Source organism: Dipodomys merriami, unplaced genomic scaffold, assembly GCF_024711535.1.
Source record: "Dipodomys merriami isolate MVZ:Mamm:240054 unplaced genomic scaffold, mDipMer1.0.p SCAF_56, whole genome shotgun sequence".
Taxonomy (NCBI): Eukaryota; Metazoa; Chordata; class Mammalia; order Rodentia; family Heteromyidae; genus Dipodomys; species Dipodomys merriami.
Window position 1 is genome coordinate 5,692,831 of NW_027206135.1, and position 21,945 is coordinate 5,714,775.

Here is a 21,945-nt window from a genome sequence, read left to right on the forward strand (position 1 = left end):
ACTTTAAAGTGTTCACTTTTGATTGGAGAGACAGGTACAGAAAACAGAAAACAAAAAAGAAATAAAATTATTCCCCAAATAAGCATGCCCCTTATTTGAAAAAGAAAACCCAAGTGAGTAGAGATATTACAAACTGACATTTATAACCCACTAAGTTAAAGAGAATCTAGTTCTGATTATCTTTTATGTACCATGCTGGGAATGAATACAAGGTCACGCATATAATTGCTAACAGCTCTACCATTGATCAACATCCTCAACATTTTCTTTTTTGGGTCAGGTTCTTGCTATATACCACAGGCTGGCCTCAAATTCAGCTTCTAAAGTGCTAGAGTTACAGGAATACACCACCATTCCTGACTAAAAAAATCTTACTTTACTTTTTATGCCAGAACAGGGTTTGAACTTTGGGTCATATACTTACTCAGCCTGCTTGCTCAGCAGGTACTCTACCAGCTGAGCCATGCTTCCCACTCAGCTTTTCTGCTGGCTATTTTGGAGATGGAAATCTCAAAGGCTTTTCTGCTTAGACTGGCTTCAAAACACAATCCTCTATATCTCAGCCTCCTAAGTTGCTAAGATTACAGATATGAACTACCAGCACCCAGCTGAGAACCTGTCCTAAATACAAAAAGCCCCACTAAGATTTTTTTTTAATCTTTTCTGTAGATATTACTAAAAAAGAAGTATCTAAGGATGATATTTCAATGTTCAGCAAAATTATAACAATATACTTCTCCATCTTCTCATTTTTTTTCTCTCTGGAAGCACATTATAATCTAACTTTTAGCTTTCCTGAGTATTTGTTTCTGTCTCATGCTATTGAATTCATTTTGATATTCATCAATTGCCCTCTTCCTTCCTAAAGTAGACTATACTACAGACACTATACAACAGACACATTAAGAAAAAGCAAACACCAAACTTAGATTTTTTTTCTCATTCATATATTAGAATAACATGTTCACAGTGACCTGAAAGTTTGAGGAAAGTTATTTTTCATCACTCACCTCAAACTCATAATGATGTAACTATGAGAAATTAAGTTATGAACACCTGGAATTCAACAAAAAGACATGCTGAACGTAACATTTTTTGAAGAAAAGTTAAAAGAACAGAAAATCTTTTGAGCCTTTGTCAAGACTTCTGGGATCATATACATTCTTTCTGACCTATAGCAGGAACTCAGTAGTTACCCAAGAGTGTCTCTGCTTTAGAGAAAGTAATGTCAATTGCTCAGATGTAATGAGATTAAAGGTATGGGATTGTGGCAGGTAAGATAATCTAAATTCAGGACAGTTCATTTATTAAGTAATAGTACACTGAATAGTCAATGCCTACTTGTACTTCTTAGCTATTAAGATATTTTGTAAAATACATATCCACTTATTTTTTAAAATATGCTTTGTTTTGTTCTGGCTTATGCTAAGCAGAAATACTTCTTAATTTCCAATGTAATAATTTCTGTCATTGAAATTAGTAAGTGGAAGAAAAGTCTATATTGTCCCGAACAAAAATCATGTCACATGCTTTTTGGATGAAATTGTTAGGAAATTATTCTACACTGAAAGATAGAAGAAAAGACCAAGCATGATGTAATTCATTACTTCAGGTAGTTTCACTTTACCATGGCAAAAAGAATAATCTAGGTATCTAAGAACTACATTCCTGTCTTGTGATAAAGTTTACAGTTTAAAGTTTGCAACAAAATTAATTTCCTTTGCTATATTGTTAAAACAAGAAAAATAAATAAAAAGGATGTTTTCTACTAATTGCTGTTATCTAATTCCAATGTAACTTTTTGATACACAATGCCAAAAAATTATGCTAGTGATATATTAGGAAATAAGACTCAAACAGAATGTGAAAGATAGTCTCAATAGACTGTCTAACCATCAAAGGGTGAGAGTATCAATAATTTTCCAACAGCTTTTTTTTACAGTAAATTAATGAGAAACAGCATTGTACACATACAAAAAATACAGTTCATCTTCTTCATTAAAAAAAAAAAATACCTGGGCACCAAGTGGTTCCTCCTTATAATCCTAACTACTTAGAAGGCTGATATTTGAATATTGAGATTTAAAGCCTCCCTGGCAGGAAAGTCCTTGAGATTATTATTGTTGTTGTTTGTTGTAGGGCTTGAATTCAGGACCTGGAGACTGTCTCTTTTGCTCAAGGCTAGTGCTCTACCACTTTGAGCCATAGTACCACTTCTGGTTTTCTGGTGGTTAACTGGAGATAAGAGTCTCACAGACTTCGCTGCCCAGGCTGGCTATGAACTGTGTTACTCAGATCTCAGTCTCCTGAGTAGCTGGGATCTCCACTTAACCAACAAAACACTGGAAGTGAGGTGTGTCTCAAGTAGTAGAGTGCTAGACATGAATAACAAAACATGAGTACTGCATGAGTATAGGCCCAATTTGTAAAACCTTCTTAACAGGATCAAATACATTATTCACTAATGGAGGTAAACATTTTATGAAGAAGAGAGGAAAGAGGCACAGGAATCTAAGGAATATAAACATTCCACAAGTGATATATATGAAACAGCCCATAATTCATCTTAAGTCTACATTTCATAAATCTACTTCCCAATAACCAAATGGCAATTGATTTTCAGTGCCTAAATAGAAAATTTGGGGCTTTACTTTTCCTTTATGTATAGTTTGAATATGGAAAGTGTTGAACACTTGGGAATTTATAGAAACTTTGGGAAGCAGAGTCTAGCCGGAGGGAGCAGATGGTAGACCTTTGAAGGTTATACCTGGCTCCAGGTTCCTGTATTGCTCTCTAGTTCCTATGTGCTGAGGGAGGTAGCCCCTGCCACGTGCTCCTATCACCATTATGTTCTGCCCCACCACTGACCCAGAAGTAAGGGATCTAGCCATGATGGATGGAACCCTCTGAAACCATGAGCAAAACAACAACAAAAATTCTTCTTCCCCTGTTTGTCAGGCATTTCATCATAACCACACAAAGTAACTAATACATTTTAGGTATATGGCTATAGGGAAGATGAAGAACAGGAAATAAAAATCAGTATCATCAATTATGAACACATAATGTGACATCAGTTCCATGCTCAACTTCACCAAATGCCCAAGAACTCAAATTCACAATACTTAGTTCTCTTGCTCATGTAATTTAATACTGCTTTCTATCTCTTCAACTTTCACAACACTCAACCCACCATTTTCTACATAGCAGCCACTCAAAAATACTTGGTTTATGCTTTCAAAATGAACTTACCCTGCGAAATGATACAACATAAAAAGTGTCTCCCCTCCTGCGAATGGCTTCAAAGAAGTCTTGATAACTTCTGGGTGAAGCATAATACACTTGTAGCTCATTCCCCGAGTTCCTACTAAATTTAGAGAAAAATAACATTATTAATATGCTAGACGTTTGAGGTCTTCCCAAAATGCTTCCCAGGCCGAGGCTACACATGTACTGTAAGAATTGCTTTCAAACAAAATATTACTAGAATTTTGGAAATAATCTTTAAACTCTTAAAATTACTTCATGACACATAAAATCTGTATGTATGAGATATTTTTATATACCCAATATAATGTATAGTGCTTAAAATGAGCATACTAATATCCTTAAAGATTTACCTCTTTTCATTTATTTATTTATTGTGGAATGAGGAATAAAGCCCAGGGTCTTCTCCATGCTAGACAAGTATTCTACCACTAAGCTTTTTTTGAAATATATACTACATTATCATCAGCCAGGTACCAATGGCTCATGTCTATCACCCTACTTCTCAGGAGGCTAAGGTCTAAGGATCACAGGTTGAAGCCAACCAGGGCAGAAAAGTCCATGAGACTCTTATCTCTAATTTACCACCAAAAAGCCAAAAGTGGAATTATTGCTTAAGTGGTAGAGCACTAGTCTTGAGCAAAGGAACTAAGAAACAGTGTCTAGGCTGAATTCAAGCCCTAGTATAGCACACACAAAAAAAGTGTGTGTGTAAGTATACATTTATTAAATATATTTTAAATGAAAAAATAGGAAATACTATGTGCTAAAATAATCATATGCTAAAATACTGATACATGTTAAAACAAATACTTAGCAACTGAGTGAATTCTGATGCACAGAATTATTAATGTACAAATATGTTTGAATTACTTCATTCCAACAGGATAATAAAATATCCAGATTTTAAAGTCATGATTGCTAACATGCTATTCATTGCCATTTAGCAGGAGTTTTTGTTGTTGTTTTCTCTAAGGTAACAGAGAATGTTGTTTATTTGAAAGGGAAGGAAAGCTATGAAAGGAAAGTAGTGAGACTCTCCATTCAGAAAGAAGCCCAAAAAGGAGTCCCAGAAATTCGTCTTCTTTTTTTTTTTTTTTGGTCAGTTGTGGGGCTTGGGTGCTGTCCCTCAGCTCTTCAGCTTAAGGCCAGTGCTCTATCACTTGAGCCACTTCCGGCTTTTTTCTGCTTATGTGGTACTGAGGAACCAAACTCAGGGCCTCATGCATGCAAGGCAAGCACTCTACCACTGAGCCACCTTCCCAGCCCCAGAAATTCTTGACTAATAAGATCAGTGTTAAGCTAGACATTATGGTACATACATGTAACCCCAGTACTTCAGAGGCTGATAAGTGCCTTGGCTACACTGAATTGTAAGCCTGCCTGGAATATATGTGCTTCAAACAAATAAATAAAACAAAACCACTTTCAAATTATATTTTTACTAGACATACATATTTATCCCAGATACACTGTCTGACACATAGTACGTCCCCAGTAAATATTAATATTAAGTAGGAAGTAAACTATAAATCTGTGGCAGAGCTACAGGTGGAACCTCAGACTCTTTACTTTGACTTCAACTATACAGTTGTCAATATTATAACATAATCACTATTTGTGAGAACACGAAATGAATGTCAAATGACATTTTAACTTTAATTACATCATTACATTAACTCTATACAGCCAGTACTCTAGCTAACTTAAACTCTAATTACATTAATCTGCTTGAACCACAGAGCAAGCAACAGGAAGTTAGTAATCTGACCTCTGTCTAGTTCTAGAGCTAGCCTCTTACATGATGCTGTATTACCTCTCACATTATATTTCCTTTTAGTTAGTTATGTCTTAGTGAAAACACTTTAAACTTTTAAGTACAACTTTCTCTTTTGAATCTTTCAAAATCTTAAGTAGCATTGTATAATGAAAAAATGAATTTTTTTTCATTTTTTAAAAAAAAATTTATTGTGAAAATACCGTACAGAGGGGTTACAATTACATGGACAAGGTAATGAGTACATTTCTTATCAAGCATTGTTGCCTCCTCCTTTGTTTCCCCTTCCCATCTCCCCACCCCCTGCCAAATTTGTAAAGTTCATTTTTTGACATAACGACTTGTACATCTCATTGTTGCAAAATGAATTTTAAAACAAACAGCTAGGAATTCTGACTCTACCATTTAATTCTACGACTGAAAATTACACACAAAAAGAACACTTCTAATAATCCTATGGATTTAAAGAAAACACCCAGGAAGACACCTAGCACAGAACAATCACAAACAACATTTCCCTCCCTTCAGCTTATGAAATAGATGCAACTCAAAGATAAAAGAACTATGTGTGCTGAAGATATTCAACAAAATTATGACTAAATAACATTCTAACTGAATGTGTATGTAAGGAATTTGGGTGATCTTGAAGTTATCTGGCTTTTCTCCAACTACTCAGAAGTAATATAGGAGCTAACATAAAAAAGTTATAGGTGAGGAAGTGGCGCTGTAGCTCAAGTGGTAGAGCGCTGGCCTTGAGCTGAAGAGCTGAGGGACAGTGCTCAGGCCCAGAGTTCAAGCCCCATGACCACCAAAAATAAATAAATAAATGAAATAATAATATAGGCCAAAAAATCCTAATGTTAAAAAAAAAGTTATAGGTAAGAACAAATTTAAGGTATAGAAGTAAGTATGAAATTCAACTTTACTAAAATAAAAGCTACTTTAAATATCCTGGCAAGAACTTCCATGCTCTTACCTGATACTAGTGGTTTCTGTGTATTGAACAGCCATTAGCTGAGAATTTGAGCCCTGTTCCAGAGCACCCTGGAAAGAAAATGAAGAAGTTTGACATCACTTAGTGAAATTATACAAAGATTTTCCTAAACTGAGTCATTCTATATTTATACTTTATTAAACTTCATACTTTTATTTTAAAGCTTTGTTATTAAGAGCCTATATATTTAAAATTGGTATGTCTTTTTTTATTATATGGTCCTTTTAGCAATATGACATTTCCTTCTTTGTCTCTTGTAATATCCTTTGGAAGTCTACTTTATGTAATGATATAATAATGTCATTTTTTCCCACATTTTTGTGTGGGGCTGGCCTTGACCATGATCCTCCTATGATCCTGTCCAGTAAATGGGATCATAGGTCATGCTAGTTTTCTACTGCTTAATGTTTTCATGGTAAAAATTATTTTACTCTTTTACTTTCCCTCTATGCCTTGTATTTTAAATGTTATTTCTTATACAGGAAAGAATAAACCCTACTAGAAGAGTACATTAGCAAAGCAGGAACAGAAAAGCAGCAAGTACTCACCACAAAAACAACAAAATGACAGGAAATACTACACATCTTACAATATTAACGTTACTAATGATCAAGTTGCTTTCATCCTAATATTGTGAAAATGGCAATACCGCCCAAAGTAATACAAAGATTCAATGCAATATTCATCAATATCCAGTATCATGTTTTCACTATTTTGCCTTTTCCTAAATTCACAGTTTAGGAAGAAAGTGAGTTTATAAAAGACTACAACTTAAGATAAATTTTTAAAAAGTTTGCCAAATTTCCATAAGATTTTTTTAAACTTTTGAATCTTGTTACATCTGAAAGAGGTTACATGGAGGAAAAAGAAGGCAGAAATGAAAGAAAAGTGGCAAAGTAAAGTTACAGGCTCTCTACACAAGAAAGAGAGCCAAGAGAATTTTTACAAACTTGGTAATTGTCACAGCGTAAGCAGAATGAGGCTTCTCCTTCCCTTAACTTGCCAAGAACTTCTTTAACTTGGACAAAAACACATTCATCCTTGTCATTCCTTTATTCAGTAGCCACTGAGATTCCTACATTTCTGACAATTATCTAAGCTCCCTACAGAGATATGTACCCAGAATAGAAGAACAAGAGACTTTAGCCTATACAAACCTTCTCTATATGAAGAAAGACTTGAAATTAAAATAAAATTATTTTCCTTTTACTAGAATTCCTTCAAGATTAAATAATACCCCTTCCAGGGTAAATATCCAGTGAATAGGAAAGAAATTATTTCTAAAGGTAGGCCCAATAGAAACAAGAAGAAAACTCATGTAGGCCAAGAATTTCAGTCTAATTTTTCATAAGAAGCATTTTCATAACAAGCATTAGAGCAGCTGTATGGAATGATCTCCTTCCAGTAGTCTGTTCCTTTCACCTGTGCTCTTCCCCTCTATAGCAAAAGATGGGAGCCTGAGAACTATATAACCATACTCTTTTATTACCAGGGCTCTGCATATAATTTAAGCTCTGCCAGCATGATACATTTGCTCCAGATTTAAAAAGCATAAGGAAGGAGAGTCTATTATTCCTCTGGTCATGGTGGCAACTGACACATTACATGGAAGACAAAGAGTTTTTGCAGTACCACATGCTGCTTTCCATGTCTTAGTGGGACTGCAAAATGCACAGGCCATTGTGACTGCAGACCGGTTCCAGGAGTACAAACCACCAATAAAGTTGTTCTAGTAGATAAATAAAAGGTCATGGAGAAGCCCAGAAAAATCACATCATAGATAATCATAGCATATGATTATCAGAGCTTGAATTTACCCATACCTCTCTACCTACTTTTTTTTTTTGAGGGTGTGTGTGTGTGAAGGAGTACCAATAGTGGGGCTTGAATGTGCAGCCTGTGCTTCTCTAGCTTTCTCCAATCAAGGTGGGTGTTCTACTACTTGAGCCGTACCTCCACTTATAGTTTTTTCCTGATTAACTGGAGGTAAGAATCTTTCAGATTTATCTGCCTGGACTGGCTTCCAACTACAATCAGGGTCTCAGCCTCCTGAGCAGCTAGGATTATAGAAATGAGCCAGGTATCCACCTGGCCCAATTATTCTATTTTATAAGTAAAAACAGCTCCATATAGTAAAAGGCCCATGTCTCTTGATACCCTTTTTGTTTGTTTGTTTGTAGAATTGGTCTCACTACAGTCAATTGCCCTGAAACTTTCTATGTAGCTCAGTCTCCCAAGTACTTGGATTACAGGCATGTGCCACCATGCTCAACTTAATGTGCTTTTTTTTTTTTTTTCTTGTCAGTCCTGGGGCTTGAACTCTGGTCCTGGGCACTGTCCCTCAGCACTTCAGCTCAAGGCAAGTGCTCTACCACTTGAGCCACATTGCCACTTCCAGATTTCTGGACTTTAATGGGAGAGTCTCACAAGCTTTCCTGCCTGGGCTGGCTTTGAACTACAATCCTCAGATCTCAGCCTCCTGAGTAGCTAGGATTACAGATGTGAGCCACCAGCACCTAGCTTTAATATGCTTTTGAACATATCACATGATGGAAGTGGCACTGTGGCTGAAGCTGTAGAGCGCTTGCCTTGAGCTGAAGAGCGCAGGGACAGCACCTAGGCCCAGAGTTCAAGCTCCACGACCAACCAAAAAAAAAAAAAAAAAAACAACCAAACATATCACATGCTGTTTCTAACTAGTCCCTAAATAAATAACTAACATGTTTCTATTAGTTTATAAATATGTAAACCAGGTAAAAATCTTTACCACCCAAAAATAAAAAAACTTTTTGTTGATTCCTATAGCTAGTCCATTCTCTATTCTTATTTGTGGGAATCCCCTAAAATAATTTTCTCCACTTTCTCATATTACATCCTTGAGTCCACTACTGTTAGGCTTTGTCATCATAACTACAATGAAAGCAGTGTCAGTCTCCAACAAGTTCCAGTGGTCAATTTCAATGGTATTTTTCAGCCCTGATTTTAAGACTTCTTGGCCTCTATAACAATGAAGCTTTCTTTTTATAAAAATCTCTTTGCTTGGGGTTTGGAGTACCAACATCCTACATTTTCTCCTATCTTACTGGAGTCACTTTTCTTCCTAGCATTGGTTCTTTCTCTTTCAGCCTCTAATGTTGGATTTGGCTCAGGACTCAGTTCTTTATTCACTTTTCTTTCTTCTCTAGTTAAACTTCTCATTTTGACCTCTCTCCTAAATTTTCTGCATATTGATTGTCCACTAGACCTCTCCACTTGAGTGTCCAATATTCATATCAAATCTGACATAACTAAAATTCCTGACTCAATCTCTAACACCTCCTTCCCCAGTCTTGCTCTCAGTAAATTGAATCACTACCCTTCCAGTACTTAAAGCAGAGGTATAATCATTCATTAATTCCTTTCTATAGCAACTATTTCTAACTGTCTCTTTTGACACATTTGGTACCCAAGTGCTTCCTCCATCTTTCCATCTACCATACTAGTATGAGCCCCAAAGATATCTCACCTAGACTATTGAAATGCATCTAAACTAGCTTCCTTACTTCCACTCATACATGTAATTGCCCTCCCCACATCACAGTCTATTTTGTGTAACACTAGAATGGCATTTTGAAAATATAAATCAGATCAAGTCACTTCCCTGCTCAAACATTTCAGTAGTGTCTCTTTATGCCTAGGATGAAATTTAAAGTTTTCCCCACAGCCTAGGAAGTTTGCAGACTCTCAGACTCATTGTGTTCTATTCTCCTCAGTCACTACATTCAGCCTCTGGAAGATTTTTTACTAGATTTTGCGCTAAATCTTGACATTGTTTGTTGTTACTATCTAAGACAAAAGCAATGTTCTCACCAAACCACTTTTATTTCTTAAGTACACACATAAAAACTACATGTTCCCAGTCTGAAATAGACTAATAAGCAAAGTGACGGTTTTAGCCAACCAAACAATGGTAGAAGTTCACACCTGATCCCTAAAATACTTTGCATGGTCTTCCATGTTCTCTCCTCTCCAAAACTCAAAGTCAAAAGTGAAAGCTTTCAAGTTGCTGGGACTACACGGTAGAAGAAACAGAAGAAGAAACATGGATCTTTAGGCACTAATCCCAGGAAAAACATTCTACACAGGGCTATGTTAGATATTATGTGTGTAAGGACAAGATTTTTTTCCATTCAGCTATGGAGAGCTTAGAGAGTATGGAGAGTTATAATAGCCAGCATTAATTACCTTTGACAATACCTCACTAAGGTGGAATTTCTTCAAAAAGACTTCTTTAGAGACTTAATCTAAAATAACAACTCATTTCTCAATTTAGATTCTAACCTTTTCCCTTGCTTTAGAGAAAGCTCTGAATTTGTCTTTAGAGAAATCTCTAAATTTGAGTTTATTATGTATTTGAGTGTATGTATGCACTTTATCTCTAATTGGGAGTGTATGAGTGTACTTATTTACTTTATCTCTAATTTTGAGTTTATGTATGTATTTAGTTGCTTACTATCTAACTCTCCCACTAGAATGTAAGCTGCTGAAGGCAGAGAATTTACCATATTCACTACTACACTCCCAGAGTCTGGAGCAGTGCCTGGCTCATTATCACTGCCATAGGTAATGTTCACTGGGAAATCACAGTGTGCTAGATGCTAAGCTAGTACTTCATAAACAGTAACAAAATTTCTAACAAATGATGGGATGACTATACATGGTACTCTGAAGCAAGCAACATTAATACAAAAGTTCCACTGAAAATTTCTCAGTACAGTCATTAATCCATAGTAGGACATGTCCACCAAAGCCCACCACAGATGATACACCTTCATTTTCAAGCTGTCTCATGTTTCAACATTCTCTTTTTGCAAAGCTTTGGGAGGAGATAAACAGTATTACTTATTATACCATGTGTACAGCAAATATTTGATAGATACCCATACATATGAACTCCTGGCTTGAATCAAATTTAAAAGAGAATCAGAAGCAGCACCATGTCTAAACATGAAATGCTGGTGCTATGAAACCTAAACCAAATGCCATGAACTTGAAGGAGGGCTCCATTGACAAGGACAGCTGCAATAAAAAGCAGCAGGAGGCAGTGCAAGTGCAAACTGAAGCTTCTCAAGTCTTCCAGGGAAGAAAAGCAATGCCCCTAGGGAAAGCCTCCCAACAGCCATGCCAGCCATTCTTCAAAGGCAAGCAGAAACAAACCTGAAGAATACGAGTTTTCTGTTGATTATTCGTCATTCTTCTGGACTTGGTCCTTTCCACTTCATGTCTATGAACCCAGCCTCGAAGTTCATGATTCAATCTATAAAACAGTTTAATTAATTAATTCACTATTTCACAGAAATAAATGTCTTATCCCTTGGTTGGAAATGAGTTTTATCATTCTGTAGGTTCCAAAGAGTATTCAAGAACTTGATTATGCAATATTGCTTTCTAGTTTGAAGAAGCTAAGACAAGAATCTCCCACATCCTGCATAGGGCACAGGAATTTTTCTTTTTCTGTTTCTCCATACTTTAACTCTCTTATACTCAAATAAATTCGTGCTAAAACTTAAAAAAAAAAAAGCTAAGACAAAGATTAAGTTGTTTTTATTAGGATATGCACTTTTATATATAAATCTCCTCAATCAGAAGTTAAAAATTCAAAGAAAACCATAGTAGCAAATAAGTGCTAAAGACTAGATGCAAATGCTTTTCCACAAATATAGTTTTTCCTGTTTCTGCACTTAAGCTATGAATATACAAACATCAGGAACACTGGACAAAACTTATCTCATAGGACCTCTAACAACAAATGGATATATTACGGCTTTTGAAAATATGCTCTCTTGAGAGGAGGAAAATGGTGAACCCAACTGGCTGAGGGAAAAATACTTTAAGTTTTCAACAGTGGAAATTTAAAAGATTAGTTGAATATAACTTTTATTTTGCTTACTTTCTAAAGAATTTGTTAGATGTTAGGCTATGCTTAGTTAACTTTAATTACTGCTTATCACACATACACACACATACACACACACACACACACACACACACACACACACACACACACACACAAAAATGAGGCAAGTTTTGAGGTTCAAAAATGGACTCAAAAGGCACTGGAAAAAATTCAAATGAAAAACTAATAAGGTAGGATGTAATAATAGGGGTGTCCAGACAACATATCCTCATACTATCTTCCTATCTGGAGAAAAAGTCTTGGCTGTGATGTTACCACCCACCAGCCGAGCACTTATCCTGAATTTTAACACCAATTTCATTCTGTAGTTCTCAAAAAAGACTTATTTAAGAATACCAGCACATATGAAATAGACATCACAATCTCTATCAGGTTGGTAGGGAAACTAGACAAAACTGATATCCCTATAGTTATACAATTAATAATTCAGAGTTTCTCAGTAAATCTAAACAGATACTTTTTGAGTTTCAAATTAATCATGGGGCCCAACCACCTTTCTGCAACCACCCACAGCACTCACCTGAGAGATTCTGTTGTGTTAATCAGGGGCTGACAAGGAGGTGGAGGAATATAAAGTAGTGGTTCTTCAGTGAGCACCATTAGGGCTTTGTCATTTGAAACAGAATGATCATAACTGAAACACATATAGACAAAATTTTACTTCTTTGCATATCAAGTTCCTAGAAAGTTTACTGTAAGAAACTCAATTCTAATCTTATCTCTATAATCCTAGCTTCTCAGATAACAGATGAAAAGGACTGTGATTTGAGACCGGCCTGGGTAAAAAGTTTGCAAGATGCTATTGCAACAGAAAAAAAAATGTATGTGGTGGCATGTACCTGTCAGCCCAGCCATAACTAGAAACATAAACAGGAGGCCTGCCATCCAGGTCAGCTCAGCAAAAACCAAACTCTGTCTCAAAAATAATCAGAACAATAGCCAGTGGCTCACGCCTGTAATGCTAGCTATTCAGGAGGCTGAGATCTAAGTATTGAGGTTCAAAGCCAGCCTGGGCATGAAAGTCCGTGAGACTCTTATCTCCAATAAACCACCAGAAAACCGGAAGTGGCACTGTGGCTCAAGTGGTAGAGTGCTCACCTTGAGCTGAAGAGCGCAGGGACAGCACCCACACCCAGAGTTCAAGTCCCACCACCGACAAAAAAAAAAAAAATCAGCACAAAAAGTGTTAGAGGCATGGCTCAAATGACATAGCACCTACCTAGTAAGTATAAAGTATGTTCAAACCTCAGTACCACCATATATGTATACAGTTGCTAAATAACAACTCCATGGCCAGTACCCTACTAGGTACTAGGAATCTAACAGGGAACCAAGAAACAAGATTTCCACCTTCAAAGTTCTAACAAGTAAGATGGGCCAAGGCAGAAAAAAAAAAAAAAAAGCACATAAATCCAAACTGTTAAGTGCTATGAAAGAAGCAAACAAAACAACACAGTATCTATTTTAGATATATGGTCTGAGAAGATGGTATTAAAGTCAAGATTTAAATGATAAGGAGAAAACATCTACATAGAAACTAAGGCAAACGTATTTAGGCCAAGAAGGAGGGGGAAAGGCACACCTAAGAAATGTAAAAGACCAATGAGGAGTTGTGAACAAGTACAAGAAAAGCGGGCATACAAAGCTAGAATTGCTAAATGTAATAAGAAAGCAAAAGTGGTTTAGGGTGAAATATTTTAATTTACATGTATACCCTTGACAATGCACCAAAATAGATTTGATGGAGGCCAGAGAGCAATCAGGAGAGGACTGGAAAAATCCAAGTAAGAACGAACTATATGGACTAGATCAGGAGCAGGGGAGCTGGAGAAAAGTGGACCAATTCAAGGCTAATTTTGGATAAATAAATTGTACTTGCTTAAAGAAAAATTTTCTAACAAGTCTTCCGCTGTGAATGTTACTAGCCACAAGCCTATATTATTTCCTGAACACACAGGAAGACTACACGTTCCCAGGCTTCTAACTCAAGTACAAGAAATGAGGAAGGTTGTTGTAGAAAACTAGTTGAGAGTTAAAATAAGGATAGCAAAAGAGTTCCACTGCACACATGCTAACTTTGAAATCCTTAAATAGGGAAGTCAAAAGGACTATTAGATTCATAAGTCTGAGGACTAAGAATAGAAGTATGGACCAGAACCATAAATTTAAAAATCATCAGGGGCTGGGAAGGTGGCTCAGTAGTAGAGCACTTGCCTTGCATGCATGAGGCCTTGGGTTCGATTCCTCAGCACCACATAAGCAGAAAAAGCCGGAAATGGGACTCAGGCTCAAGTGGTAGAGTGCTAGCCTTGAGCTGAAGAGCTGAGGGACAGTGCCCATGCCCAGAGTTCAGGCCCCACGACCAGAAAAAAAATGAAAAAAATGAAATTTAAAAATCATCAGGATATACAAATATAGATTCTGTTTTTAATACTATTTAGGCAGAATGAGAACAAAAAAAGTTCCGCTTGAGATTTAAACAAGAAGAGTAGCCTACAAAAAAAAAAAAAAAAAAAAAAGACTATGATCAAGCTTGGTAGTGCAAATCTATAATTCTAATACTTGAGAGTCTGAGGCATCTCAAGGAGCTATCCATGTTCATGGCTAACAAGCTACACAACAAAACTTTGCCTCAAAACGAACTCAAGGGAAAAAAACAAATTGTTTAAATAGGGATACAGGTGAACCCATTGCAACAATGCGATGTACAAGATGCTATGTCAAAAAACGAACTTTACAACTTTGACTGGGGGCGGGGGGAGTATAGTCGTGGAAGTGGTAGAAATGGGAGGGCAGAAATGGTAGGGGGAAAACAAAGGAGGAGGCAACAAAGCTTGATAAGAAATGTATTCATTACCTTGCTCATGTAATTGTAACCCCTCTGTACGGTATTTTCACAATAAAAAGCTTATTTAAAAAAAAAAAAAAAACAAGCTCAGTAGTAAAGGGATTAGTTGCCATGCACAAAACCACAGATCATATCTCTTACACCATAAAAAGAAAGGAAAAAAAGAAAGGAGGGAGGGAGAGACAGAGGGAGGGAAGTAGGGAGGGAAAAAGGAAGAAAGAAAGGAAGGAAAGGAGGGAGGGAGGGAAGGAGGGGAGGGAGGGAGTGGAAGGAAGAAAGGAAGGAAGGAAGGAAGCGCAATGAAATAGCAGCCCGAAAAAAAAAGAAGGAATCCTAAAAATATAACAACAAAAAGAAAAGTCTTCCAGAGAAAAATGACCCACACAGTCTCATGCTGAGGAGAGGTCAAGAAAAATGAAGAGAGAAGTTTACATTGAATTTGGTGACACTCAGAGCACTGGCTCAGAAGTGGTGCTGTGGCTCAAGTGGTAGAGTGCTTGTCTTGAGCTGAAGAGCCGAGGGGACAGAACCCAGGCCCAGAGTTCAAGCCCCATGACCGACAAAAAATAAATAAAAATAAAAGCACTGGCTCCACTGGGTGCAGGTGGCTCATGCCAATAATCCCAGCTACTCAGGAGGCTGAGATCTGAGGATCACAGTTCCAAGCCATCCTGGGCTGAAAAGTTCCAGTGAGACTCTTTATCTCCAATTAACCGTAAGAAAACCGTAAATGGCATTGTAGTTCAAAGTGGTAGAGTGTTAGTCTTGAGGAAAAAGAGCTCAGAGACAGTGCTCAAGCACTGAGTTCAAGCCCCATGACCAACAAAAAACCCACTAGCTCCCTTGACACAAAGAATTTTGGCAGAATGGAAAATTAACTTCAGAGAAAAAGTAAAAAACTTCTGTGTATGCGCCCCACACAAGGAAAAAGAAGCAATAACTGAAAATATATAGAACATTCTTCCCTGCAAATTGTGCTAGGAACATTCTCCATGTTCTCTTATTTGGCTCTTAGGATTAACAGACTTGCTTGGAATAACAGAGATGTTGGTAATAACAAGTTAATAACCGTGCACATAGAATGAGGTCAGATTAAACACCATGGCTATAAGCTGGGTACTGGTGTCTCACACTTGTAATACTAGCTACTCAGGAGGCTGACATGTGAGGATTGCTATTCAAAGTCAGCATAGGCAGGAAAGTCTGTGAGAATCTAATCTCCAATTAACTATCAAAAAGCCAAAAGTAGAGGTATGGCTCAAATGGTACAAGTACAGTGCCCAGGCCCAGAACCAGCATCAACAACAACAACAAAGCATGCCTGTATACTTACAAAAATACAAACACAATAGTCCATCAGAAAAATTCCAAACTGCCTTTGAAAACATATTCCTGACATGTGATTTTTTTCCATGGATTAACTCTAATAATGCTTTCTCTATTCCTATGCTGACTGGCTTTGTTCTAAATAGCCAAAAATATTTTGAGGAAAAAGAAAAAATGCTTGATAGGAAAAATATGAGGACAGTGACTAGGCATGGAGTTGAAGAAGAAAGGAAAGGAAAAGTCTAAGCCAACATACAATCTGGAGATAATCATACCCACATTAACCCAGTCTCGTAACCTTGCAGATCATTACTGGTTCCTTATGAGGAAAGTGACAGTGCTTCCCTGTTTATCTAAGGCATTCCTGATTTATGCTTGTTGTCCTACTAGTACTACGTTTTCCTCTTAAAAGTATGGCTCATGCCAGAAGGCTGAGATTGTTGAGAGGAAGATTGTTGAGGCCAGCAAGGGGGTGGGGGGGGCGGGGAGTTCATGAGACATCTTTTCGATGAAGAACTGGGTGTAGAGGTATACACCTGTCACCCTAGTTACTAACATAGATAAACTGTTAGGAAATTAGACATAGGTGAATTGCCATCATGAGGCTAGCCCTATCTCAAATGTAACCAGCAAAACAGAAGGCTAGAGATATGGCTCCGAAGTTAAGAGCACCTGCCTAGCAAACAGTGAAGACTGGAGTTCAAACTCCAGTATCACTCGGAGGGAAAAATTCTCCTCAAAGAAGAAAAACCAGGATTAGATAGTCATAGTTTCACTTCTGAATTTTATCAAACCTTCAAAGAACTAATAAAGCCTGCATTAATTAATGCAAGCAAGCTGGGGTAGGATGATCACACATTCAAGGCTTAGACAATTTATATGGTTCCTCAGAGAAAAGTTTTTCAAAAATGCCCACTATTACTTTCTTCTAGGAAGTGGCGCTATGGCTCAAGCGGTAGCGTGCTCGCCTTGAGCTGAAGAGCTGAGAGATTACACCCAAGCCCAGAGTTCAAGCCCCATGACCGACCAAAAAAAAAAAAAAAAAGAGTACTTTCTTCTAGTTAGCACAATATAAGAGCTGTATTATCCTATCTATTTTACTATCAACAAGTAAAATGGAAATTTAACAAGTCAGTTTTTAAGTTATTTTAAGAAAGAAATCCAGAAGAAAAAAAAACACAACAAATCAGTACAAATAATCTTACCTAATGACTATAGATTTAACCATATTATCCCACTATATCATATCTAGCCACAAATTTTCCACTAATAAGTTTTAGATAAATGTAAATACAAATGATAGATAAAATTACTGAAATAGCTAAAGATGCTTTATGTTTCAATATGTGTGTATATTAATGCACAAAAACTAAGACTTTCATGATCACATCTCAACAAGAATTCTAAAACTGAAAAACATTTCAAAAGTAAATTTACTTTAATGTTAATCTCAAAAATAAAATTTATTAATGGCCTCAATAATGCATGTGTTGCAATAGGCAAAACTATATATCAACAATTTAGCTGTAAAGCTGACAATTACATAGAATTCTGTTTGTTTCATTAAGTCAGTATGACCAATATGCCATCCAACCTGTAGCTGCTTTTCTGGATGATACCATCTGATGTGTCTTGTGATTCTTTAGAAGAAAATCCTAAAAGATGCCTCCTTTGATTTGCAGGGTTGACACTAGGTTTCATCCTTCTAGAATCCTGTTCTAGCATGCTGAAAGAAAAAAAAAAAATGAAGCAACTGTTGAGACAAAAATCACATGTATCCAGGCTACATGTAGCCCTAAAACAAATCAGACTTCCTTTCTTTGTCAATTCATACATATACCAAAAATACCAGGCATAGAAGCAAATGTGTATAAATACTTTAAGTCTGATAACCTGTATACATCAAAAGCAATTTTGAAAAGAATTTTTATAAACTTAGAAAGTACCTTATTATAATGTTTAGACAAAAGCAGTATACCACATGCTTTTAAAACCTTATACTTACATTACATAAATTACATAAGTTTGACTTTTAAACATCCTCCAAAGGCTGTATGTAGAAAGCTTGGCCCCTTCCCCCCCCCCCCCCCCACTACCCCATCCCTGGCTGTGGTACTACTGGGAGGTAGCAAAAGCTTCAGGAGATAGAACCAAGTAGGATGACCTAGTACAAGGATGTTAGGTCACTGAGCCATGTCCATGAAGGGGATTTGGGGACTCCCACCCCTTCTCTTCCTCTCACACTTTGCACCCACCATGAAGTAACAGGTCTCTATGCTTCCATGATGATGTTCTGCACAACATGACTGAAACCTCTTAAATCATGAGCCAAGGTAAATCATTCCTCTTTTTAAGTTAATTTATCTCAGTATCTAGTATAATAACAGAAAGATGACTAACACATATATAAAAAGTATACAATATACTTATTAAAATATTTATATTCAGATTCCTAGATACTGAAAATTGATATGTTTAACTATTCAAATGAAATAGGAATTATTTTCTTTCAACATTCAAATTCATTATTAGCCTGTCACAATTACAGGAGGCAGGCTATCAAGCTAAAACATATTTTTTAAATTACTCCATTTTTATTTGCATGTTAAAATTTCTATCCTCACATTTCTCCCCATCCTCCCTGATATCTTGACAGACAACATAGTTAAATAGAAGACTGACAGACAGACAGACAGATAGACAGCTAGATAGGTAGATAGAGAATACTACAATAGTATTTATCACTGTAAACTCATTAGTTGTGTGCTTAGAAACTTGCCTCATCAAAAACATTTCATGTGTATGCTTTATTTTATGAAGCAACACACATACTTTACACTAGTCAGAATCTTGAAATTGGGGCTGGGAAGGGGGCTCAGTGGTAGAGCACTTGCCTTGCATGCTCGAGGCCCTGGGTTCGATTCCTTAGCACCACATAAGCAGAAGTGGCACTGTGGCTCAAGTGGTAGAGCACTAGCCTTGAGCTGAAGAGCTGAGGGACAGCGCCCAGGCCTAGAGTTCAAGCCCACAACCAGCCCCCCCCCCCAAAAAAAAAAAATCTTGAAATTGGGACACTCCCTGGGGAAGCTAAAGGATTCTCTTTAGTGGATGAAGTGAAAGAGAGAGCAAGGAAGACAAAAAGGGCAGTTAATGGTCTAAAAGGACAGGAACTCTTTTAGGGTACCAAATTTGGAAAAACAATGAAACAGATATACCACTCTAATTATTTTCCTGATTTCATATTTCCCATCCTCCTCTTTTTTTTCTTTCCTTTTCTTTTTTTTTTTTTTTTTGCCAGTCCTGGGGCTTGAACTCAGGGCCTGGGCACTGTTCCTGAGCTTCTTTTTTCTTCAAGGCAAACACTCTCCCACTAAGCCACATTCCCAGCCCTCTCCTCAAGTCTTTAGCACTGGAAATCCCTGTTAACCAAATGAATCCCACATATGATACGTTCTGGTACTTAACATACTCTAAACTCTTTACAGGTATACCGCTAAATTACAACCATTGTACGAAATCTAATTTTGCTACACTTCAGGCTACATCTTCTTATAACTGCCTATTTCAAACAGAATGCTTACTTGAGTATTCACACAACAATATAAGCCTTGCTACAAATAATGTTAAGAGGCCTAGTGGAATATCTAACAAAACTCAGGAAGATTTAGACCAATGTGGTCTAAGAAAAAGCGAGAAATACCAACTTCAGAGGAAAACCAAATGACTGTGATAACTATAATTTTGTTTTTCTTTTTGAGCCTTTATAAAATGTTTACTTTCTAATTCTTTCCTGTGTGTGCTACCAAAAATTCTACTAATGAATTCTATTTATGCTGTAAACAAAAGCAAAGTTAAGAACTTTCCCTTAAGTTGATAGATCTCAGTTCATTCAACAAAACCTACTAACCCTTCCATTCTATTAGTAAGATCTCAATATACTAACATGCCAGCTATGTATGGAAGCATTCCCTGAACCTTTCCAATGGCTAGAAGGAAATCTATTGCCCTATTTTACTAAGAGTTTATCCTATTTAACCAGAAATGAATTTCTGTATCACTTCTACATTTTGGTATAATTAAATGTTCTACAACTCATGAAGTCAGGACTTATATTCAGAACTGGAACACCATCATAGCACTGCTGTGGACCACATTTCCCAAAATGACTGATTGACTTGTTTAACAAACATGTACTAAATACCTACTATGTTCCAAGAACTACCTGTGTGCTAAAAACTCAAATATAAAAAAAACTGAGTTACTATATATGTGTGTGTTTATGTGTACTGACATACATAAAAGATAGCAGAGTTGCACAACAGAGGTGTAAATAATGCTTTGGAATAAAATAGACTAGGGCATGTGATCTTTACAAAGAGGACTGTGAGATAATCTTAAATGCAAAGCAGTAAATGAGCAAAAGTGAGGAAAGGCATTTCATGTAAATAGAAGTGTTATCTGAAAAAGCACATGCACATAAGAGAGCATGTTTTGTTTAAGGACCTACAAGTAAAGCAGGAGGGGTATATCAGTGAACATTTTACCTGGAAGCACAGGGTAGAATGGGACCCTCTTAGAGATAGGATAAATGCAAGCTTAAATTATAGATGGCCTTGCCTATCATGCTATCACTAAGTGTAGGAAATTATTCAATAAAAGAAACAAAACTTGGTATACTTTGTTCTTGATTTTAGTTCACACTCTGACCATACTCCTCTCTATGTCAGAATCTTCCCTATGATTAATATTACATTCCCTAGTTTAATGGGATGATCTACCTTCTTTCTTTTTGAAAAGTTAATGCTACATTTGGGAAGGGGAATGGTTGATAGTACCTATAATCCCGGATACATGGAAGTGAGTGTAGAGGTTCAAATTCAGCCCAGGGGGGAAAAATGTTAATGAGACTGCATTTCAACAAATAATGTGAAAGTAGTGGTACCTGCCTGTGGCTCAGCTTGACACGACACATGCAAGATTGAAGTGTGAGCAGGGTGCCAGTGGCTCACACCTGTAATCCTAGCTACTCAAGAGGCTGAGATCTGAGGATAGTGGTTCAAAGCCAGCCCAGGCAGGAAAGTCTGTGAGACTCTTATCGTTAATAAAACAACAGAAGACTGGAAGTGGCTCTGTGGCTCAAGTGGTAGAGCACTCGCCTTGAGCTGAAGAGCTGAGGCCCAGAGTTCAAGCCCCATGACCAACAACAACAAAAAAAAAGATTGAAGTCTGAAGCAGGAACTGGTCGGGGGGAGGTGGGGGGAGAGAGGGAGAAATGCTTGAGACCTTGCATCAACTGAAAGATAATGCAAAGGAAAAATTGGAGGTATAGTTCAAGTGGCAGAGTTCAAGCCCCAGGACTTCTCCCCTCAAAATAAAATATAGTATTACCTTTGTCTCCTAATCATCTAGACTGTCTGATGATTACTACTGTCAAAAAAAAAAAAAAAGGCAGATTAAGCCAAGTGTGGTGGCTCACACCTGTAATCCTAGCTACTCAGGAGGCTGAGATCTGAGTATCACGTTCAAAGCCAGTTCTGGCAGGAAAGGCTGTAAGACTCTTATCATCAATAAACTACTCAGAAAATCAGAAGTGGTACTGTGACTCAAGTGGTAGAACACTCACCTTGAGCTGAAAAGCTGAGAGACAGACCCATAGTTCAAGCCCCACAAACTAACAACAACAACAAAAAGCAGATTATTGGAATGATTCCACTGATTTCCTAGGCATTGTGAACCCATATTAGGTCATCTTAAATAACACTTTACTTTTGTTGGTG

The 21,945-nt window shown here is 37.0% G+C and overlaps 1 protein-coding gene across 2 annotated transcripts in view; it reads right to left on the reverse strand.

Annotated features, from left to right (window-relative positions):
• The window catches only part of Atf6 (activating transcription factor 6), a 200,922-nt gene that overhangs the window by 109,830 nt on the left and 69,147 nt on the right, over positions 1-21,945 (reverse strand). For both annotated transcript variants that reach the window (XM_070000199.1, XM_070000200.1), the window contains exons 10-14: positions 17,763-17,894; positions 12,515-12,628; positions 11,235-11,334; positions 6,021-6,088; positions 3,253-3,367 (exon numbers count right to left, since the gene is read on the reverse strand). In XM_070000199.1, coding sequence (XP_069856300.1) covers positions 3,253-3,367; positions 6,021-6,088; positions 11,235-11,334; positions 12,515-12,628; positions 17,763-17,894 — 529 coding nt within the window. The remainder of the gene's footprint in view (positions 1-3,252; positions 3,368-6,020; positions 6,089-11,234; positions 11,335-12,514; positions 12,629-17,762; positions 17,895-21,945) is intronic.